This window comes from Triturus cristatus, chromosome 6 (assembly GCF_964204655.1).
Source record: "Triturus cristatus chromosome 6, aTriCri1.1, whole genome shotgun sequence".
NCBI lineage: Eukaryota > Metazoa > Chordata > Amphibia > Caudata > Salamandridae > Triturus > Triturus cristatus.
In genome coordinates, this window is record NC_140589.1 from 1,837,377,648 (window position 1) to 1,837,403,319 (window position 25,672).

The 25,672-nt window shown below is 43.0% G+C and overlaps 1 protein-coding gene across 1 annotated transcript in view; it reads left to right on the plus strand.

Annotated features, from left to right (window-relative positions):
- Nucleotides 1–25,672, plus strand: part of LOC146822149 (exostosin-1-like) — a 266,363-nt gene that overhangs the window by 103,367 nt on the left and 137,324 nt on the right. Inside the window, exons 3-5 of the mRNA XM_085609971.1 lie at nucleotides 13,244–13,337; nucleotides 16,992–17,099; nucleotides 24,938–25,057. Of these exons, the coding sequence (XP_085466097.1) occupies nucleotides 13,244–13,337; nucleotides 16,992–17,099; nucleotides 24,938–25,057 (322 nt within the window). The remainder of the gene's footprint in view (nucleotides 1–13,243; nucleotides 13,338–16,991; nucleotides 17,100–24,937; nucleotides 25,058–25,672) is intronic.

A 25,672-nucleotide genomic window follows, 5' to 3' on the forward strand; every position in this document is an offset into this window, starting at 1 on the left:
GTATTCTACTGTAATCTTGTTTGACGATTTGTGCTCCTGTGCTCATAAAGAGACTAGGGGTTACTTTGAGAAATAAATACATATATATTTTGAATATATATCTGTGTGGTGTCCTTTCATTGGTATAAAAGGGGGTTACATTTGGTAAAACAGCTGGCTTAACACGCTTCACGAGTTTAGCCTCAAAGACTGCTTAGCCTACGCTACCACTAGGGCAGCTAGTCCGAAAAGGTTGACTTACAACCACACCATAAGGGTTGCTTGGCATGGTACAAGGTGGTCACTAGAACTAGTGAACAGCATATACCAGGCCAACTTCTCACAGTCAGTGACATCACTGATGACATCACTGATGACATCTCAAATGACATCACTGATGACATCACTGATGACGTCATCCATGTGATAAATTACCGCATCTTCTCACACCCTAATATAACCTTTGATACACCGACTCAAAATTTCAGACTTACATTCTCAAAACCATAGATACTCAAAAACCAATATCTACATACCCACTCATTAACTCTTAGGTCTACATACACCCCCACTCATTCACCTGTACAGTCACTCATACTTACAGTCACTCCGTACAAGACTATCATATGCATTTATACACCTACATAGACACTCACACACCACCAATCATCCATAGAGGTACTCTCACACCTAGTCAGTCATGCAAATAATTAATTACACTCCCATTTACTCACCTATGCAGTTATACACACTCAAGTTCACTTACTCATAAAAATAGTACCACATTCTTACGCTCTTATACAATCATTGATACAAGCACACACTTATCCATACAGCCACTCTCACAATCACACACTCTTACATATACCCACTTATATACTCTTACACGCATATATACTGCCTTTAACATATGTAGTTAGTCACAAATGTACCACTGAGATATACATTCAATCCCTAACACACCCATACATACACTCACTCAACTATACAGTTCATCACAGATGCACTCTTAAAACCATGCACCCATAGAATCACCCACTCACACATCTATGCACAGAGTCACACACAGCCTACGCACACAAACACTCAGGCATCCATACAGATACTCAGACAACCAATCAATAACCCATATAGACACTCATATAGCTATTCACAAAACCATGCAGCCACTTATACACCAACACACAGACACATACAGACATTCACACAGTTTAGTCACTAGTCTGCAGTAAGATACATTTAATGACTCACTTATAGAGTCAGTTACGCACCTAGAAAATCATCTATTCACACACTTGTACACCCACTCATTCTTCAACAGGTCTTTCAATATATATATTAAACATATTAAAACTTTACAGAAACAAAGACTCACTGGATGACGTCATCAGTGATGTCATCAGTGATGTCATTTCAGATGTCATCAGTGATGTCACTCACCATGTCATGAGTGATGTAATATGTGACGTCATCAGCAGTGCATTGCGGGGGCGCGAGTTATAGTTAGCTGAACTAACTATAACAGGGGAATTTCTAGGGTTTTGTACGAGGGAAATGTCCAGCTAACTATAACACCCTTGAAACCTATGGTTTTTTCAGTGAATTTCTAAGGTTTTTTAAATGCCAATTCCTAACTATAACGCCCCTGAAACCTATGTTTTTTTCAGTGAATATATAGATATATATTTTTTTTAAGTGTGCATTTTCCCTTTAAATTGTAAATCATAACCATCATCTCGAATGGTGAGCTTGCGCTACTCGGGCACTGCCATGTAGCATGACTGAGTCACGTCATGTCATGTCCACAAGTACTAATGCTCCCTGTGGGTGGTACCCTAGAAACCATCAAGTTCAGAAACACGGACATCCCATGCAGGCTCTGTGGGGTGTAACAGGTGAGGAGAGGAGGGCTGGAGATCACAAGAACAGAGCACAGCGATTGGGCCTGTGCACAGCCCCACAAGAGAGATAGCATTGGAAGATGTCAGTGTTGAGATTGACCAGGTCCTCCCAGGGCCGGCTCCAGGGCGGTGCGACCGGTGCCACCGCACCGGGTGCTGACTCTTCCAGGAGGCGCCGCGTTTGGAAGTATTTTATGGCTTTAAAAGCACTTGCTGCTGCATTGCTGGCCTCTGCAATTTCCCTACAAAAATATAAAAGTCAAGATAACAGTGATTAATGTTCTTCCTGGAGAGAGAGAAGGAGTTTTGTCAAGTGGAAGTTTTAACTCATTTTATGGTAGCACAGAGAGTTAATGTGCCTGCTGCAAAGAATGTGTGCCATGCAGATCACAAAGTGCACATAGTTTATATAGGTCAGTGCTTTTGTCAGAGAGATCCTTTTCTTACTAGCAGTGTAGATGTTAAAATCCTAACATGGAACAGTGAGCTAATAACTCCAAGAATCTGTAAGGTATAGATTGGAGCATTATGAGGTGTTTCATTATTCTAATGTTTTCAAAAAGGGTTCATTTCAGGCAAAAATAATTTTTGTTATTAAATGTAACCTCCAACCATGGGGTTATGTTTTAAATTCTGAGTCTTTGTTTCTCCAGACTAAGGGGCATATCAACAACAAAAGGCGATAATAATCGCTGAACGCGTTTATCGCATTTGTCATTATGTGAAATCCGGCGATTGACGGTGATATTCCACATTACCGTTTGAAAACCGGCAACAACAGGACGGCGCTAAAGGAAATGTTGTTAATAGGGAGATGTGGTCTCAGCCATTCAATCCACCTCCCATTGAACAGATAGACAAGTCTGACATTTATCAGACGTTAGATACCGGCGATAACTGCGGTTAGCGCGGCTTTTTATAACGCTATGGGTGACAGGGCACGGCTTGTAAATACCGCGATGTGCGGTTACCGACTTTTTCCCTGTTATTTTCTTTGGGACTGCCTTCCTTGCATCTCATTAGAGATGCAAGGCTAGGCGTGTGGAGAACGGCTGCTAACATGCGCTAATGCATGTTAGCACCGCATTGTTGATAGGGCGATGACATTTTTGCCACTTTTCTGGCTTTTAAAGCCGGAAAAGCGGCGATATGGCTGTTGTTAATATGCCCCTTAGATGTCTTAAAATATACTGTCTACCACTATGTATGACATGTGACTCACCTTGTAGTCTTCTGGCTTATGTAACACTAATTTACACACATATTGTTGATTGTCTCTGTGTAATGGGTGTGTGATGTAAAGTGCTTTAACACCCTACACTGGTATAGGTGGCACTATCTAATTGATTAAATACATCTGAGAGAGAGTGGTTATGGAGACTTGAGTGGGCACTGTTAAAGGGTGGTAGTGAGGGAGTCTGTGGGGGCGCCAACAAACATTGTCGCACAGGGCGCCACCAGCGCTAAAGCCGGCCTCCAACTACTAATGCGCCGAACAGATGGATGGATGACGCGCGCAGTAGATATGTAAAATATAACATAAGGTAGGTCTCCCCGACCTGAGGAACAGTTGAATGCTACCGCACCATCCTCAGCAAAGCAGGTGGCCCTGAGGGGAGCAAAAGATGACATTATTCAATGTGGGAAGCATAGAGCAAACCAGGCAGCCAGGAGTACAGCTATGCAGAGTGAGGGAGGGGCCTGTGAGTGGACCTCACACCATTCTTTTGGAAGAGGATAGAATACAGGGCCTTATTTAAATCTGGACAACAGCCACGTACATCCGCCAAAACTGTGTGGCTGTTCTGACCATCACATTTAAATAGTATCCATTAACATTAGGCCCGGTCAAAATTTAAATTATCCTATGTAATTTGCTTAATTTCGGGCATTTCACATTACGTTTGTGGTGGGAATTCCCAAAATGACGCCACTTCACATAATGACATGCCACTCGCAGTTAACATTTACAGCAAATGCACAATTCACAGTAGAAATGTATTGCGAACGCACAGGAACAACAGAACGCGAGCAGCTGTTGTTTGTGGTGCTTTTGCTTAAAATGCATCTTTGCGCCAAAAATTAATACGTGGATCTATTTCGCACTAAAATATAGCTCAAAATCACAGATTTACATTTTGCGTAATTACCTGTAATTTTGCCTTAATTTCACTTAATTACAAGAAAGCAAATTAAGCAAATTTCACACACTCCTAATTAACATCAATGACCTCTTTTCATACGCCAGACGGGACAGCTGCAACCTTTTAGCAGATGTACAGCATCCGCCCAACTCTACATAAGGGCCATTGACTTTAAAATAGGAACTCTTGGACCACTCTCAAGAGATGTTGGATACACCATAGTGATGTGCCCCAATGAGGGCGAAACAAGGGGCATATTATCCAGCAGGGCGTTAAAATTATTGCCGCTTTAGCGGCAGAAAACTGCCGCTAAAGCAGCGATAATGGGCTTGATAATATGCTCTTGAGAATTCCCATAGAAGCCCATGTTGGCACCAGAACATGGGCTTCTATGGGAATTCTCACGGGCATATTATCAAGCCCATTATCGTTGCTTTAGCAGCAGTTTTCTGCCGCTAAAGCGGCAATGTTTTTAATGCCATTTCTTGATAATATGCCCCCAAGTCTCTCGTGGCTGCGTCTCTATGAATGAGCTCTGTGATTGGCTGACAAAGGCACATTTATGACTACATTATTCTGAACATCTGCTCACTGAAACTAAAAGATGGATTCACCATTGGCAGAAGAACAACGCTGTCAATTGTTCTGACCACCTACCAATGAACATTTTATACAAACATATATTCTAGAGCTGGGTGAATAATTCTGCTCTGCCAGCGGAGTTTGCAGAGATTTGCCCACTCTGCGTTCTGGTTGGAACATGGAGTTCTGGCAAAACTCCGCCAATCGCCGTGTGGCAGAGTTTTTTCTCTCATGTGCCTCACAAACGTTAAGTTGGCAAGCGCAAATTTGTGTCCGCTGTTGCGGATTTTGGGCTCTAGAACTCCTCACGAGTTTTTTCATAGCGGGCGGTTGTGGCACATCACGACTGTTCATGTTGAGAAAGCTGTGGCTCGAGTAGAAAATCTACTCGAGCGGCAGAAAGAAGCAGAATCCTCTGGCACGCTGTGTGGTGCCGTTTGCACTGATATTACAGCACGGAACAACGCAAAAAATCAGCACGAGCACCGTGACGTCAAATTCCATCCGCTCGGGGAACTCCGTTGGATCTTGCAAACATTTTATGCAACTCTGGAAGTTTCCACGGAGTGAAACTCCGTGAGTTCCACCCACCCCTAACATATTCCTGGAGTTCATAACGAGGGGCACCGCCTTATCACACTGAATGAGAATTCATAAATCGGGCCCTGGAAGCAGTTGTAAAGACATGGAGAGGATGTAACGGCACAAGCATTGATCAGCACTGATCAGAAATCTTTCCATAAGAATCAAATGAATCAAATGAAATCCAACGTTATCTGCATGTAGGAAAATGCAGTCCTTACTATGCTGCAAATGCATAACAAAAAAATGAAAAATCACAGCTTTCATGTTTGTAAAGCCAATGAACGAGCAGTTTTAAAACATATTCATATATCTAAAATTTAGATTAAAAACATGAAAATATCGAATGTACAGACGTGCGTGAATAATATCCTGCTCATCGACATGTGGCTGTTAATAATGTCCCGACTGCAGCGAGTGTGTGGAGGAGCAGCCCTTGGGTATTAATCCACCAAACTCCACCTTGTAAGAAGCATAAAGGGGGAATAGGGAATCTAACCCCCAACTGGCTCGTAATAGGGGAAAATGAATGGGGAAAGAGGACAGAAACACAATAGAGCAGATGGGACGTCTCTCAGCAGGTTGACCGTACGTCTTGGTTTAGGTTGTCTTCTACTGGTGTCCTAAATGGACTGCCTATATCGTGTCGGTCTGGTTTGACTGAATAAATGAGACAGATGTAAAAACTCTCAACCTTTAGTCCCAATCCCCTTCCCCCTTATCCGACGCTCAGTAGACAAGGCAGGTAACGAGCTCAGTAAGTACCTGGCGACCTTGCCCGAGTAAGGGAGTGCTCGGAGTCATGGAAGAATGGCAGGTGTGTCGAAACAAGTAGGGAATTTAGATCCAGGTGGCAAGATATCTGTAGAAATATGAATCTCAAAGATAGGGAAACACCAGGAAAAGGGGAGAACAAATCAACAGTGCAGGGATACGGCAGGCGGTGAGCAAGTGGCGCTAACAGGAACCGTACAACTAAGCAGTTACAAGGCAACTTGTTCCAGCGTTCATGCTGCTTAAATTAGTTTGTATTTTCTTGTATTCAATAAAGTTTTTTCAAACTTAAAAACTGAGCTGGGAAACAGTCCTTCCTCTGATATGACTGGTCATGTTCCTCTGACTGACCTGAAAGACCCACCCCTGGCATCTCAGCCCCAGCCACTTATGAACCGGTCTCCACAGTCTGCAAGATTCTGAACAGTTCTTCTTTCCAAGCCACGTCGGAATCCTTCCATGAGTCATCACAATTAGAGAAACTAAAATAATGTAATTGGTCACCAAAGCATCCGTCAACAGTAACACTCATACAAATCATATAACATAGGCAGTCAAAGACTCTATTCTAGTTTGCATGATTAATTAAAATCATTGCAAAATATATACATTCATAAGACAGTAGAACAAACATGTTAAAAGTTTATAAAATATAAACAAATTCAATTAATTATAAATAAAAACTCTATAACTAATATAACAGTCATCAAACCAGATCAAAATTACAAAAACCCGATCATTCAATAAAAAATGCAACATAGACATTATTTTTGCACTGAGGCTCTCATTACAAGTAGAGTCTTAATTCTGTTGGGGCTGGTAAGGGCAGTTAATAACCCAATTGGAATTATGAGATCTACTGTGTTTCCCTGGATCTGTTTTTTTTTGCACAGGGAAAGTCCAACGACTTTCAGCAGCTGATACCTCTTTGTGAAAAACTGGGGGGAATGAGTAGTTATGGGGGTGGGCTTGGCTCCAGAATTACCAATTACCCTGGAAATTCTTTATTTCTGAGGGGACTTTCAACTTGTAATTCTCTGGATTTTCTCACTGCTACAATTAACAATACTGCTGGTAGTGGTAAGTCTGAGGCGTGTTGGGAAAGGCTTGCCTATTTTCTGGCCCACTCTTAGAAAGGGCCTTAGTAGTTTAATGGCCTCTTAAACAAACCTTTTCCATCAGTGTCCAATTTTACTTGTGTTTGCTAATCAGCATAATTCCATGCTCTTTCAAAATAGGCTGCAAGTAAAATATTCTGAGCTAACGGAGGCTTAGACAGATGGCAGTAATACGAGATAATGCTTCTGTATGCATCAGACTAGGGTACACGTCCTTCTAAACGTCTATATAACCCAAATAACAGATGAGCTAGACCTCAGTGATTGTGGGGGTGCGTTCCTCTGGGCACTCACCGGTCAGAGGCAATAACCAGAATTCTTCAGTACGAACATACTGGACTCCTTATTTTTCTCAGATATCACTGTATTATTTTATTCTGAGTCTAGTCCTGGATCTGCAATTCATCTAAATATCAGACCAAAGGCAAGGCCAGCATGTATATCACAATTTAAAATAGAGAGCAAAATTTGGAATTTCTAATTTTTGACCACATACATTGTCTATTAACTTCATAAATGCTCTTCGAGTAAACGGATTAATGCTAACATGGAGATAGACTTAGGTGGACAGGGACCCATGCCCCTCCCTTAGGGGTGGGCCAGTTTGGAGTTTTTAAAGTAATATAAGACCAGTGTTAAAACTGTGTTGGAATTTTCTTTGTTTCATTATCCTTCGAAACTTGTTTTTACCACGACAATGAGTATTTCAATCTTATGACAAATTGTAAAATCAAGCCATCATGAATCTTTGGAATTCTCAAGCGCCTTCCAAATTATAACTGCTATGGTGTTCTCTAGATTTTCAGTCAGAAGTCTTTATATAAATGAAAACGACCAGTTAAGGTGCAATGAAACAATCCTTGCTTCAAAAACAGGTGTAGAAGCACCTCCGTAACATGTGGACATTAAGCGAGAAATTCCTAAATGATTTCTCACGGTTTGATCCCGAATTTGAGTTTTCCAATTTGAGAGACTGTCAAAGTCACATACTTGTGCTCATAGATGGCTTCCAGATGAAGCTGATTCACATGCGAATGATTTGTGCATTTGCCCTTTCCAATGTCATGACCTTTGTTGTCGTGGTATTCATCATTAACCAATTGCCCTAACTGTAGCGCTAAGAGACAGATATGTATACCTCCTAACTATGGGGTGACCATTTGGAAGATCTTAAATATGATTCTAAACCTGGCATGTAGAGGGTAAATAAACAGGCGGTAAGAGTACATCCTTGCTTAAATCCATTGGCGTCTTACTTCCATTCGTGAGGATCCCACGTCCATCCACATGGATCTGTGCTCAGATCTCCGAATGCAGTGCGTATCCTAGCTCCAGCAATCACAAATAAATGCCAGAGTTTATCAATTTTTTCAGAGGATAGATCCGACTACCCTATCGAAAATCGCACTGTCGACAAAGAACCAGTGCAGCTTCCGATGATGGGCAGTCAGAGTCAAACAAAAGAAAGAAGTTACTCTGTCAGCGGTGGACACACCCTCATTGAATCCTGTTTGTATCATTGAAATTAAAGGTTTTGTTGGAATCAAATCCTCCAGATCGAATAGGATGGCTTTTTCCATAAAGTTTGTTTTCTTAATCTAAAAGTGCTATCAATTTATAAACTGAACCCTTTATTCACAAATCCACCTTCTCTGGTAAGCGGGTGGTCCATATAATTCTCTTTTCAATATCAGTTTGCTCGTTCGCAGTCAATAACATACTGTTTCTTATTTGATTCAACATTGAGAGCTAGAACACAGTACAATAGCAAATGACCACTAAGAAAACAAGTGCCAACTTTAAAGTAATCAATTAAATGAAACTAGGACTCCTAATCAAAATGTGTTCTAGGACATTATTTGTCCGACCGGGAGAGACATCAGTCGAACATGCAGGTTGCTCTTCAGAAAACACCATTGCATATCTTAATTGCATTGATAACAAGTTGTCACTCAGCACACCGACCCCCATCTTACAAGGCCTCCCAATACATTTGGAGTCAGAAATCCCCTACGAGTCACATATTACATGATAGAAACCTTTGATCTCAGTGCTGAATAAATTATAATTTTGTAGTTGTCTCACCTGTATCTTACTTGGAAGTAAGTAGGCATTGCACATAATAAATTCATACTTGTTTCTCTCTGCAGTTTATCCAGTGATCTTAACCACTAAGCCAACTTCTGCAGAGAGTTCCAATGTATAGGTTCTTGGAGGGGATGCAACTGAAACATGACTGAATTAACCTCTTTCAACTCTCCGTCCTCAAGGCTTACTCGGCTGATTTTAGAGATTCCATATTCATTGCGAACTCCCTCATTCATGTGCCAGGTATCCTACAGACTGAAAACATATGCGTAATTTAATAGTTCTAAAAATCCAGTATTATCATTAAAAGCCTACTATATTCTAGGACAATTTTGGAATATGGTCAATGTTGGTATTACGCGTCATTCTTTCAGGGCTGGTGTAATGGGTGCCGAGACTGTAGCTGCAGCCGCATTCTCTCCCTGGGTCCTTGTCTTTGACTGTACACCTGGTGGCCTTACTATAAAGCGCCTTTCATATTCATGCCGTATCCTTTTCGAGGTCACCTGTGATAGCGTCACCCTCAGTATTTATAGTTCTAGGATTAAATCTAATTAATCGTGCAGTGTCCACTCAAGAGGGTTCAATCAGAGTCAGACTCCCCCTTGCAGATGAAAATGGCAGTAATCATTGATTGGCAAAGCATTTCCCCCAGGGTTTACCTTTTAGGACTCATGATCAATCTTTGATTCTCAAACCCTCCGACTAGAATCTGTTCTTAATATCGTTGGACATCCCACCATGCGTGGGTGTGCCACCTTTATGCCAACTCACGATAGATTCTGTTTTAGGAGACAAGGCTTGGCACACATGACACAGGTGGCTTCAGGTTGAAGACCCTCATCTCAATTTACAAACTCCACTGCTTCTGTGTTTTTAGACATAATCCTAAGCAAGTCATCAAATTCTCCAAATATTTTTTAATATATTACCACAATTTAAAAGGCCTTGACTTCCTTTCAAATGATATAGAGCAATAAATAGGAATTATCAATGGTCTCTGTTTGTATCGATAGGGACCGCCCCCTCCTCCATATAAGAGGGTGAGACTCCCACTTCTCTCTTTTTATTTGTTAAGTTCATTTGCACAATGTGCAACCATAATTCTGAAGTAGAACTTGTCTGAGTAATCTTATATGTCAAGTATGTCTGGGTGCCGCAAGTGGGATATGTTATGTTACTAGTATTTATATAGCGCACGTACACTGGGTCGGTTTCTTGGCGATCGCAAAGCTTTATTAATCAAAGCTTTTTTAATTGTCACCTCGGGAGACAATTGTTTCGTTTTTGGTTTTCTGCGGTGCCAGGACACTGATAGTGGTCTTTTCCCTGGTCAAACTGCTTTTAATGATAGGGTCACTCATGAATAACAAAGAGGTGTGCGGTGCAATGTGCTGCAACAAACTCAGCTGCATCACAGTGTTCCTCGATTGCCAACCCAAAGCCTTCACAACTGAGCCAGTCATATCAGGGAAAGAGATTAACAACGACAACAGCGAATGCCCGTTCCTTTTAGTGCCTGCAGGCGCTGGGCTAGACTCTAAAGCTGCCGGCTTCCAGTGGGATTATGTGAGGGATAAAGTACCCTCTGCCACACATTGTAAAGATATTGCAAGTCGCTGGGGATTTCCATAACCATACAGAGGAACAAGTTCCTTTAGAAGGTTATGGAACACTGCAGCGACTTGCAAAATCCTTATCATGTACACCGGAGTACTTTATCCCAAATAATACAATTCACACAATCCCCTTTCCCACAAACCACTTAAACCATTGGTAGGTAGGTCCTTCATATGAAAGAGCGAGCATGTTTGCAAACATGAAGAATAAAAATAAAACTTCTAGTTTAAAATTAAACAAATCAAAACTTATTAGATGTTTGTTGCAGATATTAGAAACAGGTTAATACAAGTCAGTTTAGAAAAAAAAGATGCAGTAGCTCAGAATGTGTAGAAGCATGCAGGAAGATTCCAGCTTTTCTTTATCTAAAGAGTGCAGAAAGTAAACACATTCTCCCCGCTTGTATTAAAATAGATCAAAAGAAAACAGCTGCTTCAGTTATGCTCAGTGACCTGACTTGCCGTTCACCTGGGCTGCTGGCTATGTCAGCAGGCATTGTGATGTCGAACCCGACTGTAGTTACTTATAATAGTCGAGGTCTGACGTCTTTTCTATCGTCACATGTCGCCGATTATAAAGAAATTAAATGCAGGCGAATATACAGGGATTGCAGAATCACATGTATTATAACCAGATATCTTGCATTCATTTCTACCTATCACTCTTTGTGTTGCTATGTGAGTTCCTCATTAGTTAAATATTTTCAGAGCATGAGGTCATAGGTCTGTAGTTAAAGTCATAACAACACTTTCATCTGGATACAAAACTGTTACTGTGAAGAAAAGGCTTGCAAACCACTTGAATTTAAATGAGCACAAGTAGACGCGCTGGTTGACTCAGAATGCATCAAAACATCTCATCCCATATAAAAATTAATGCCAGCTGGCGCGTGAGGGCAATTCCCTTGATGAGTATCTGTTGGCAAACAGCAATGTTACTGGCAACCTGCATCCTCTCCCTGATTGGATAAAGCAGACCCACTGCCAGTGGGCGGTTCCCGGTGTTAACAGGGCATTGATTGTCTAGAGGATTAAAATAATTAAGGATAATTTATGGATCTCAGGGCTCTCGTTCGTCATCTGAGATCTTCGTATCATCTTTGCTTTGGTCGTCCTTGGCAGATTTCAGCCACTAAATAATTCGAAAACTTTCTGCCTCAACAACAAATCAGCTCTCGCCTTCCACTCAGTGTACTTTGAGTACTTCATGCTACTTTGTACTGTCTTGCATCTGCTTGCGTCCCCTTCTGTACGGCAGAAGGCCATGGCTACCTCTTCGACGAGCAGTAACATCACATCCTGGATCCAGGGCCTGGAGCCCTTGCGTCTCCTGGTTATCAACAAGGCAGCCCCCCCTCGTGAAGGGAGAAAGTGTCCAGGCAGTGCACATTGCAATATACAGCAGTAAGATTTGAAAGTCATGAAGACACGAAGGTGTTCCGTGAGAAAACCAGTGGAGACTTGAGAAAGTCTCAAACCAGACGAAACACGTGTCACAGTATGAATGGTCTGAGAAAAAAAAGACCTTGCTGGAGTGTGTTTCAATCCAGGAAATAGAAATGAATTCACAAATATGTGAACAGGGCCTAGCCTGACGTTTCTGAATATTTTAATGTCTCGCTACCTAGCAGTACTAAGTTGATTGTGCTAAGTGAGTCTTTACGCTGAGCACCGTCAATAAGCACAGTTGTACCTGCACCCTGAGGCACTTAAAGTTTATATGGGTCAATTGGACCATACTAATACTATGGGCCCGATTCACAGAACTAGCTTAAGACAAAATCCTAAACTTACTACCATTTTGGTATTCACAGAAGGCACTTACTCATTTCGGTATTCACAGAAGGCACTTACTCATTTTGGTATTCACAGAAGGCACTTACTCATTTCGGTATTCACAGAAGTTAGGAGTCCTAACTTTAGGACTCCTAAATGCCTTCTGTGAATACCGAAAGTCTTAAAGTTAGGATTTTTCTCAGTTTAGGAGTAGTAAAGTTAGGAGTCCAACCAAACCAAATGACCCCTCATTCCCTGGGAGAAAACTTTGACGGCCGGCCATCATGGTTGACAGTATCATCCGTCAGACTTTTCCTATGTTGACAGGAACTGCAATGAGAGTTTGTGCAGGGCTGGCAGACAACTAAATTTGGTAAGCCATGGTCCCTTGGGATGGTGGAGGTATTGTCCCCCGCCATCCCAATGGAGTTAGCTCCGTCCACCAAACTCTAAATTCTTCAATTGAGCAGTCAGCACGCTAACGCAAGTTACTGCAATTTACCAGATCCTGTGACCAGGGACGAATCACATTACCTCTCTCTTTCTCAGAATAACTGATAAGCTCAAGAGTGCACAGAAACAGGCCCTGTTGCTCACTTTCTTTAAATTTGTATCTGTGCATAAAACATGCCTGTACTTTCCCCCGTACCTCATGCAGTTCTTTTCTCCTTTCCGTGCAGGTACGATTACCAGGAGCTGTTGCACAATTCAAGTTTCTGCCTGGTTCCACGAGGCAGGAGGCTGGGATCCTTCCGATTTCTGGAAGCGCTCCAGGTGAGTGTCGTCTGTGCCTGTCCCCAGCCGATCACTCCTTTCCATGCTGGATCCAAGACCCTGCACTTGCCTTACACCTCCTGTGTCCTTTCCAAGGATAGTGGTAGCTCTGGACTTAGATTCATGACTCACGTCCAAAGGTATTCTAACTGTGCAAGGTAGCTGAAATTAAAGCAACCATGGAGACCCTGAGCACACAACTCCTGCTTCTCTAAAGATAGTAGTAAGTGAAAACAATCCAAGCAAATCACTATTAGTTCTCCAATGCTGTTTGCTGAGAACTTGAAGCTACCTGTTGCCCAGGGGTACCTGATACGATTAGCCAAGAGATGTAGCAGTAAGATCTGTTTTTTGGTTGATGCAGCTTAAAATATTGCACCAAGCCTATGACACTCACACACGACTCTTCAAGATGGGTAAGATAGAAACAGACCGATGCCAAAGAGGGTGTAGACAAAAAAGCACACTAGACATATGTTGTGGGAATGCCCGCGGCTACAACACTTTCGGTCCAGGATACATCAAACTGTAGCAAGAGCCATTGGTTCAGAGAGGAAAGGAACCAAACCAGAAGTGTGGTTGGGGAGACCAAGGACTCCTGAGGTTTACCCTAGTACTCTGTAATGCTGCCCTCATAATGGCCTCAAGGGGTGTGGGTACACTTTGGAGGAGTGAAGAAATACCCAAGGTGTGGCAATGGGTAAAACAAAAGGACTGATGTATGCAGACTGAAGAGGAGGTGTGTAGGGCAACGGGCTGCTAGCGAGAATTCGAAAGGTTGTGGGGGCCCATGGCAGGAATTCAAGAACATGATTAATCAAGCATAGACAATCCAGGTAGACTAGAGCTGCTTACAGGAACAGGAGACTGCCAAGCCCAGCCAAATGCCACAACAAATGTTAGGACTCTGTCTGTCTAACTAACCGATTGATAATGAACAAAAGCGACTCTTGTCAGCTGAAACTGTATTATTGACACCCCATACTTTCTTGAATTATATATCCCCTGATTTTACAAATGCTTTGATAATTTATATGTTATTTATTTTTATCCTTATGCCTGTTAGTATTGTAAAAGCAATACACATTTTGTTTATAAGAAAAAGGGTGCCTGATATAGAGAAAAATGGTTCACTCCAAAGTCTATACAAATGTTAGTAATCCAACGCGACGTGGTTCAAGAGCGATGCAAACCTTAAGACAGCCTTTTTAGGCCAAGCAAAGCCACTTTTCAGGGCTCTGAGTGGCTTAAAAAATCTGGAGTGATGCAACGCCGCGTAAATCGCTGTGTTGCATTACTCTGCCCTGGGAAGGCGTTCCTTGGGCATTGCGTGGGTGTTCCCACGCCACTCCTATGGATTGTGACGCATCCACAGATTTACAAGAACTTGTAAAACTTATGATGTGTCGAAATCTTATACCTTCCCAGGGAAGTTGTAACAAGGATAAATATCTCTATTTCTCCTCTTTTCTTCATCTTTCCACATGTGCTGCATTCTGAAGCTCACAAACCAGAGGAGTTTTTGAGAGTCTGAGATCATTATACGTAAAGATGCTGTTCACAGGAGGCTCCTAAAAGTGGGAGAACGAGTTCTGAAAGAGAATACTGTCCAAGTGGCATTTGAGCCGTGCTATAGACCACCACATGTGCCAGTCCTTGGGGTACAAGGCCCTCACACAGTAATCCTGCCATCACTGCCTGGTGCAAAGAAGGACAGGAGGGTGTGAATAGACCTCCACATGAAGGAGCCTCATGTAGCCGATTCTATTCAGCGCCTGAAGCCAGGGCCAGAGAGCCTCCAGACTATTCCTACTCTTGGACTGCACCAAGTGGAGCTCAGCCAAGTTGGAATCATTGCTCCCATTCCATTGGCTGCTGACTGGACTCTCTTTCGAACCCTCGGCAGTCTTTCCAGGGGGCGGGACCTACAGACAGTTGTTGACGGAGTTTGCGGAGTTGACAAATCTGTATGCAGGAAGAGACTGGTAAGTATGATGAAATAGACAGGTACACCACATTAACAGATATATAAACATTCGGGTGACCGGCCTCCATAATGGGTGAGGCTCTAACCAGCATGAGCCGACGTGGAAAGAGCTGACCGCCACAGGATGCTGCTAACAACATTCCAGTCCAATTGTGAGAATTAGGGAAAACAAGGCACAGCACAACAGAACCACTGACTACTAAGAGGCAAAGGAATGGGAAGACCTAGAGTATCAAACAGGAGGAAAACAACAAGGGTGAGGGATTGAAGCATGGATGTGAACAAAGCATAAGCGAAGGGTCAATGCAACTAATGACTAGTTATCAGGCAAGGTGCATAAGTCCCTATAGTTCTTATATAAGCCTTGGCCACCTATCAATGATCCAGACTGCCCTCGGAGCCCGAAGTGAGGCGTGCAAGGGCCTGCGGTTAGCGGTCTAGTGTTCCGTCTTCGAAGATTCCACCTCCATCTCCTCCAGCCTTTCCCCAGTGCAGGTCAAGCGGCATTTCTGTCCAAAGCTTTACTCCTGAGATGCTGCAGCATCAAGTACCATTGTAAGGGCGTCTGCGTCACGCCATTGAGTGAGTCCACATCAACTACAGATGCTGCACATCTGCAAGAGCTTGCTTTGTCCGGAGATGGGCAAGAAGAGCCCGGTCCTGATGAAAAGGGTTGTTTTTGTTCCATCGCTCCCGGAAACATGAACGTCTGAAATCAGTCAACTTTGCCGAAGGATTGTACCACTTGCAGGGGCCCGTCCAGGCACATCTGCCACCCCGCACCCCACCCCGGTAAACAACGCACATTCGGATCTTTGCTGCAACGTTATCATGTGTTTTGTGGCTTGTGACATAGATTCTTGTTTTGTAAATGGTGCCACATTTTCCTCACACAGAGTTAAAGCAGATTGATATGTTGCAAACCTCACTGCACACACAACAATCTCTGTTCCAAATGTCCTTCTAATTTCCTCTGTGCACTTTGTGAATCATTTGCACGAATGCACCAACCTTCTATCAATAGTGACTACATGGCTCCTCTAATGTCACTTATTAGTTCACTTAGTTAATAAGTTTAACCTATGTGCCTCTTTTCTAACCGACCAATCTCAGGAACTTTAATTTCAGGCATAAAGAACCTGAGATGTAATGGATGACATGGTTTCATCATGAGAACACAGGTCTCAACCTATGAAGACAGCCGGGCTAATGCATGAAACGGTTTGCCTCTGAAGAGGACACGTGGAAAGTGTAATGAATGAATGAAACAATGAGCTAAATCAAGCTCACTGTCCCACTCCTGATTTGCAAAGGACATTGTTAGCGTTTGTTTCTTGGTTATCTATTTTCTACTTATTGAACTATTTGTAAAGCGCTCTGATACCCTTCAAGTTCGCGCTATATAAAACTTTATAAATAAATAAATAAAGAACTAAGCACTAACTCTGGGTTACCAGGGTATGATGCTCCTCACCGAAGCCTGCTTCAGGGGTAGCAAGCGCTATATAAATGCATTTTACAATACAGCACAATGTGTGTGTGAACTGATGTTCAGCACTCAGAGGTACAATCACTGTGCTCCCTACTCGCCTGCATGACTCCCTACTGTGATATTCACCTGTTTCATGCAGCCTGGCTTCATGTTAACCCCTTGCATTCCCTTTCAGGCCGCCTGCGTGCCCGTGCTGCTGAGCAATGGCTGGGAGCTGCCGTTTTCGGAGGTCATTGACTGGAAGAAGGCCGCCGTCATTGGGGACGAGAGGCTGCTTCTGCAGGTAATGGTGGGCAGCGGTGGCCGGGACGCTCCTCTTTGTGTCTTCCAGGAGAAAATGACCTTTTTAGGTCTCGCCTGACCCAGCGCATGCGCTGGTCTGGCGAGACATTTTGTGAGGGCTCCAAAAAGTGCTACCAGGCCAGCCTAGAGCTATAGTGCATGTGCGCGGGCGCGCGTGTCGCGCTTTACCGCAATTACTTTCACTTTCACGGCCGCTTTGATGTTTGATCGCGATCACTTTCACGGCCGCACGGCCGCTTTGATGTTCTCCCTGAGGCTTCAATAGATTGCAGCAGTTAAAACAAGCATTGGCATAGCCAATAGGTCTCGCTTTTGGGACCTTAGAAGTGTTTAGTTATGCAACTGTTGCATGGCTAAACACTTATAAGGTCCCAAAGGCGAGACCTATTGGCTATGCCAATGCTTGTTACTGATAGGTCTTTGTGTCATTTTACTTCAGTTTTCTTTGCACTGATATGTTTTGGCTCCTAATTGTAATCTCTGAGGTGAGCCTTGTTGGTCAGTTTCGTGGAAGGAGGGGGGAGGTACAGAGTCTGCCACCCCTGTGCCGTGCACGCCTAATTTCCAGCTGGTGTTTTCACAGAGGAACCAGGGGCTGTTTCAGACATCCTAGAGGAACGCCCGACGTCCTGGTTTGTTATTACGCGGCGGCCATCTTTGCTACTGTAGTGCTCTTGTCTGCCAATGGCAGGCGAGTATAGGCACGTGCAAACCCTCTCGCGCTTATTTCATTGCAGACACTGCATGGCCGTGCCAATGGCTCACCAAAGGTGTTCCAAACGCGAGCCAGTCTGCCCCCGCCTGCACTAAGGCCGCGCAGTCGCCGTTGCCATAGCACTAAGAAGAACCAGCCTGATTTGGGGGACAGAGGCCGGTGAGCCAGGGAAGAGAAGTGACCTGTTAGTGACTAGTCTAGGAGGATCTGACTTGTAAGTGCATTTTTGTAAGAGAGCGGCTTTACTTAAGACACCCTTGCTTCCAAACACAGATGGGAGATATTGACATAACTTCAAGAAAATATGTTAGACTTGCTATTCCCCGGTGATCCCTGGCTATCAGACTCTTCCAAGGCTGAGCCATGTATTGCAGGCTCTCCCAGGCTGGAATATTCTGCAGTGTGATAGGCTCAGCAAGAGACGGGAAGGGGGCCCTTCAGTTTTAAGTAATCTGTTAGACTGGAAGTCAATGAGAAATTATTTGCTATTGCTCCTGAATCTTTAATATGTCGCTGGCGACCCACCCCTTGACTCTTACTTATCGATCTCCTGGACCAAATTCAGATCTTATAGGAAATGTTTTAGAACAAATGATACCCTTAGGAGATTTACACTATCATGGACATCGTGTGCTAGCCACTAACTACCCGTAACTTGCCTCCGAGCTGGAGAATCTTAATTTAAGGCAAATGATAAAAGAGGCTACACATGATAAAAACCATATTTTAGCTTTTATCTTTTGCAAACCATAGAGATCATTGCTGAGATTGAGATCACGATAGTCATATGGTGCGATGCAATGATTTTAATTAATCGAACATCAATAAAATATATTATTTATTATTAATGTTTTGTGACCATTCTATTGTTCATTTTCATATATCATTCAAGACCTGGAAACTAGAGAAATGGAAGGGAAAAAAAGAGTGATCCTGTAAAAAAAATGTGGAAAAGCTAAGACAGAGGAGGCTCGAAAAAAATCTAGAAAGCATTACTTAGTGTAGTGGCGCGTAGGAGGACCTCAGCTGGATCCAAGGCCTGGCTTGGGGGAGGACAATAAAAGGGAGACAACACAGTTAGCACAGTAGTATGGGCGGGGAAGCCTTGAGCGACTCCCCCCCCCTTTATTTTATACTCTCTGGCCACGCCTGCCTAGAGAGTGCTACATTGTGTGGGAACCCATCCGGGCTAAAGGTCCTGGAGGGATAGGACCCTCGCGGCAACTAGACCGCTACACTTAGCACCGGAATCCCGACTGTTCTGGTTGATGCGGTAGTTAAAGCCATTTGCCAGGCGGCCGATCAAGAAGCTCCTTTGGCGAATAAACAAATAAAGGTTCTTATTCAGTCAAACCTACTCATAAGAGGTTTGTCCCTAGTCTTCGGGGGTAGCGCCTAGAATTGAGATAAAAGAATGAATATTGATTAAAGGAGGAATTCAAGGCAGCTTCAAAAGAGAATAAAATCATCCTTAAAGAAGCTAAAACAGTGTTCATCTCACAGAAACTACAGACTACTTCTAACATCTCAAAAACATGTTTAACATGGTTAATGACTTACTGGAGTCATTCTTCTGTGCTAGCTACTGAGGTCTTACCCTCCCAAGAACTTTGTAACAATTTAGTAGATGTATTTGCTGCTAACATGCCTGATATTTATGATAATTTGTTTAATTAGAGCCCAGGTATTTCTGTGGCTCTTCTCAGACCACATCTGTAGACATTAACAGCCGGATAATGACAGCACATATGTTATCTTCTGAAGAGGCCTGGGTGAGCAGCTTCCCGTATTAAGTGTACCCTCTCTGCAAGACATACTGATGTCTCTTAAATACGGCTCTTGGGGTGATCCATGTCTGATTAGAATCTTTAAAGTATAATGTCTGAAATTGTACGAACACAACGCGTTACGGATGGTTGCCGGATCTTAACGGCTAAGCCCGGGATTGACTCCAAACGTGGTGAAATAAGAACAAAAGAAACAAGTTTTGGAACGCAAGTGGGTGGCATCTCGCAACTGAGCCCCCACCAGCCCCACTGTGTGACACCTTACTAACGGAGGACAGCCATATGTGGTACACCACTGGATTTCCATTAAAGGGATTCGCTTCGCGCATTGCAGCGGGCAATCTACTAGGCCCAACCCTTCCAGGTTGTTCCCCAGTCCTGAGGAAGATCCGCAAGGCCAAGGTTCAAACCCCCACTAGGCCACCAAGACGGATCGAAACGTCGACGCCCCATACATACATACCTGGGATACGCCTATCTGCCCACGTGCTCTATTAGAATTGGCTTCTAATGAATGTATAATCGTTTGATTTAATTATAAACCGACACACGTGACCAGGTTCTTGCACTTGGATGGTGAATGACAACCAGTCCATTGCTTAACTTATTTAAAAAAAATTCTTATGTCACAACCTCTGAAATAATTCCCTCTTTCCTTTTTCACTTTCTTTACTCAAGCACCCTTACTATTTGCACGTTCCCCTTGGAACAACCTTGACACAATTGTTAATGGAAATTTTATAAAATCTTTGATAAAAAAGAATAAAAAGCTTTACTTACTGTGGATATTGTTTTGTTGCATGGTTGACCTTATGAGCAATACTGTATTGGATACTAAGAGCTACCAAAATAGATTATCTGTAGCTCAGAATATGTGAATGATATCACTAAGTTAGGAACTACTACCTATTTTGATTTATGGTCCAGGGCCATTGTTTTTCGTATTATATGAAATTGTACTGGAGCAGTTCAAACATCGGGTGAGGGAAACCTCCTTTACATCTTTACAACGACCAGCTTTTCCAACGAAGTCAGTACTCCTCATGTGACGTTCCCGCTCGTTACTGTAGGGGCGCATTGTTGGAGTGGTGTTGGATTTTTAAGTCCTACACCTTCCCTACTGTTGCGTAGACTGCAGTTGGAATAGTAATTTATACTATTCCAAAGTCCAGCGCCCCTAAAGCAAGTCGTAATGACTTGCTCGCATAAGTAAAGCATGGTAACGTCGCAGGAGGGGTTGTGACTGCATTGTAAAGGCGTGCAGGGTACATGCCTGTGGGGTTCCGTCATACAACCATCGGGTGAAAATGCCCCTCATAAAGAAGCCAGGTCTTCAGACAAATGAACTAAAAAAATGTGGTCCTATTGCACTACTTCCCCAGGGGTCTAATGTAGGTGAGACCTTTCTTGCGACCTGGCTTTTGAATCTGTTTGAGGAAAAGTCAATTTTAAAGAGAAATCAAGCAGGCTTAAGACCCAAACCTGGGACCGAGGTGCTGCTAGTTACAGCTTTGGATCAATTAAAATCTGGGCAAGACAAAGGAGTTTGGGGAGGGATTCCTCTGTCAGATCTCTCCACAGCCTTCGATACAGTCACGCTTGAGCTTTTAATCAGTTGATTACACTTGGTTGGATTCAGAGGAAGGCTGTGGTTCTTGTTCTTTTTATGCAGATAGATCAGTCAGTAGCTGTACTGTGCTCTCCTGTGGGGTCCCCCGGGGCTCTGCCCTGTCACTGACTCAGTTTAATATACACGTTCAACCCCTTTCTCATAAGATCTTATGGCTTTGAGTGGGATTCATATACTGATTAACACTCAAAGCCATAAGAGAGACGAGGATGGTTGACAGTGAGCAAGAGGGTTACCTTAAAGTAGATTGTCTCATACACAGCGCATATTACAATACAGATGCCACATTTTCTATAGATTTGATATCCCCTTTTTACTCCAGAAGGGACCTTCGCTCCAGCAGCTCACGCCTGAAGAAAAGCTCCCTGTATCAGGATGCAAAGAGCTGCAGAAACATCTGTTTGGGTGGAGGGTCTAAAACCTGCAATGAGCCGCCTCTTAATATTCACTGCCTTTAAGAGGGCGGTGCAAATTACACTTCAGGTTTAGAATCCCCTTACCCTGTCCTTCTTGTGCTCGCCTGGTTGATTATATATGTTTATATATACAATGATATTTTATGTAAATTATATTTATATATATATATATATATATATATATATTTATGGTTTGTATTTTTTTATTTTTTTGTTAGTTTTTTTGTTATGTCAGTCTTTTTCTTTCTTTGTTTTCCTTTTCCTGATCCCCTGAGTTATTTTTTCACAAATTTTTCTGCTCTTTGCGCCAAGATGCTGTGGCGAATGACCGCAAAATAATGAATAATTATATTAATCCCTTTAAGATGTGTACTAGATCCAGTGCTTTGTTAAAGGGGACACAATACGTATACAAAACCTTGAATTAATCTCAGCCACTGGTAATAAACCACTCGGAACCACATCCCAGTTGACTGAGGTGGCATGGAGAGAGAAAGAATGATAGGTTGGAATGCTACCTCGAGCCATTGCCAGTGGTTAGACTTATTGCAAGCAGCCTCCCATCACATGTTGTGTGTTTCCTAGTAAGGGGGCAGCATGTCCAATGAATTTCCTGTTGATTCTGACATCATTAATAACATTTCTTTGAGCCAGTCTAGGAATGCGCCTGTTACCCGTTACATGGCTCATGGTCCACAGAGAGTAAGGAAATGGGGCACAAGAATGATGACAGGACGTTACTGTGGAAACAGAGGCCCAGAAAATGACGAGCTTGATCTTTTGAGCCAACAGGTAGCAATGGGAAAAACAATATGTGGACAACGGATAGGTTTCAGTTTATGGAAGAGGGAGGGATAGGGAGCATCTCTACACCTGGGCTGGGTACCGCAGTGTTCGCCATTCCTAGCTGGTGTCCAATCAGAGCATGGAATAGTCATTACGTGTCAAATTCAAGGTACTGTACCAAAGGGATGACACAGGGAATCCCACAGTGGTTACCCAGGCATTGGTTATAGTTTGATGATGGGTTGGAGAAGGAGGGACTGATGGAACAAGACAGAGAATGGACATTAAATTAAGGGGCTATATTTAGGATTTGTATAAGCCTGGCTTGTGGACCAGGAGAGAAGATGCCTGAAGGAAGTGGTGGGAAAGGAAGAGGGACCTGTGGAAAGAAGGGGGTATAGAAAAGGCAGGATGGAAGGAAAGTGGGTCCCTTGTCCCTGACATCCCACCAGCTCCCAGAGGATGCAAGGTTGGGCAGGATGGGGTATAGGGGAGAGCAGAATATGACACATGCCATGTCAGTGACACATACCATGTGACACGTGCCCACAACCTAAAAAGAACAACACGTGGGACACCTCCTATCCAGTATAGCGGAAAACCTTGCAAAAAATGCGAACTCTCTAAACCCCGCCAACTACTGCCAAGACCACCTCTTTGGGGGACTTTTAAGTCCAGCTTCCACATTTTTTCTGAAACATGATGCCACCTAATCAGTGTCTCCCTGTCTCAAAGCAGCTTTCCTGATCTAAAACTCAACTTGTGTGTTTAAAGCCCAATGTATTAAAAATTTGGTGTATATAAGCTATAAACCATATACAAAAACAAAAATATTTTAATATCACAGTTACTAAACACATTAATAATAACCTCATTTTGTAATATTCTTAAAAAAACATGCGACCACAACGCTACTCGAAGACTTTCTAGGTCAAAAACAAAATCAGAAATTCACAGTAGCCTTGAATATTCAAATAGAATTTTCATTATACAGTAACAAAAATCGACACAACCAATAGGTCTCGCCTATACAAAACCTATTGGTTTTGCCAATATGTTTAGCTATATTGTACACCAGCGTGGCTGCTGTTCAGCAAGGTTAAAAGTTGGTGGCTTAGAGGAGAGTGGCGTGCAGTGGTGTAGAGTGGAGTGGCATAGAGTGAAGAAGCGTGCATAGAGTGGAGTGGCAAAGAGCGCAATGGTGTAGAGTGGAACAGAGTGTTGTAGAGTGACGTAGAATGTGAGGAGTGGTGTGGAGTAGAGTGCCAATTGAAATGACCATTACATTTGCACAGACACAGTTTTATTAATTAACCTTGTACAGCGCACAAACATACTGTGTGGAAATGGCATCACCTAGTGTATTGATTTGTTTTGATTGTATTCAAATATTTGTTTCCAGCACGCTTCCCTATTACAAAAAATATGTGCTTGATTTGTGCTTTCCTAATTCTGATATATTCTGAAAGATTTGCACAGTTCATTTACAGACATTTAAATGTTGTTGTGTGCTAGGAAAAAGCCTTTAGTATGAAAGTTAAAACAATTAGAGTGCACTATACTCAAAGGTGTCACTGCGCTAGCAAAACTCAGAAGCTGCGACAGGGGCAGCGAGAACAAATGAAAAAGACGGGGAAACCCTACACAGAATTAAAGGGGAAAAAGCCACCCCTTTCACATCCCCAGATTGTCAGATAAAGCCTGTCACTTTGAAGTGAGACAAAGAAAAGTAAACACCAAGTTCCCTCGGAGGACAGAGGCTGGCATTTGAACTCTATCTTTGAATGCACAGATAATGTGGCAAGATAAGAACAAAGTTAAGGCCTGTTTACAGATAGTGAGCTGTGTTGAAGGATTCAGTAAACAGGGTATGCGCCACAGGATGGACTAACTCAATCTGGACAGCCTAAAACAAATTCAGCAAATAGAAAACAAGCAAATGTGAGTTACAAACCACAAAGCCAATGTCAAGCAATGGCAGAATGCATTCCTAGGTCAGCTTTCCGAATGTCGCCAAAATGTCTTTAACAAACCAGACAGCTGTGCTTTCTGGTAGGCTTCGACCTAAAAAGTCACACACTGGGGTGACTTTTAAAGGTAAGGCATCAGCCTTATGGCACCACCTAGTGGTAGCACTGAATTACTTTAAAAGGCCAGGAAAATACTTTTCTAAGTGTATGGTAAACGCTCCAGGAGGCAAATTTCTATTTTGCCAGAAATTAAAACCCTTGCATAGTTCTTCAGTGTTGGACATGTAGGCGTGAATTTTTTGCAGCACTCGGAATAAGTTGTTTTCTTCTGCTTTGTAATTACCAACGAGGACTCTGCATTAAATAATGGAGAAATTAATGTGAAAACATCCAGTTGTATTCAAAGCAAGAGGCCAAAAATAATGTTAATCTTGTACAACATGAATGAATTTGCTTTCTCCCACATGCTTGACATTGAGTCTGTCTTCTCTTTCGTTCCTGGGTCTTTCCTCAGATTCCGTCCATCATCAGGTCCATTAGTCCAGACAGAGTGTTAGCGCTTCGCCAGCAGACGCAGTTCCTCTGGGACACCTATTTTTCATCTGTGGAAAAAATAGTAATGACAACATTAGAGGTAAGTGGTTTTCCATCCTCACCCTTTGGAAGGGGGCTTGTTGCTCACGCTGCTGGCCAATGGCTGGAATTCCATAACCTCGGGAAAGCGCAAAGACGTACTTTCCTAAGTTGACCTTTGTGTAGCTTTACCTCTGCATGGTTTGGGCGAAGGGTCCCTCGAGCCCAGACACACAGCTGGTAAAACTGCCTGGTATTCCAGTGTAGTGATCGTCCGATCAGCAGTCTAGTGTTCCAGCATGTTGTAAGACACACTGAACACCCACCCACCACAGGTGTCACCAGTCAGGTGACCCTGGCAATAAAAGGGGTCGAGCGCACGTGCTCTGGGCCAGTTATCTACCCACATTGTCAGTGTCTGCGTCCATCCTTTTAGCAGCATGTGGGCCTAAGGCACAAATACTACATCCAGGAACAGCCGGCTCCTTTGGAAATGACGCAGGTAAAGAGACGGAAATATTGCTATACGCAGAATCCTTCCTACATTTACATCGCATTTTGGACTTTTATGGAGTCCTCCATGAATGCAGGAGTATTCCTGGAAATGTATGGCTGTTGTATTTTTCCATAATCACTCAAGTGTAACATTTCTGTAACGGAATTCCAAGCAGATGGG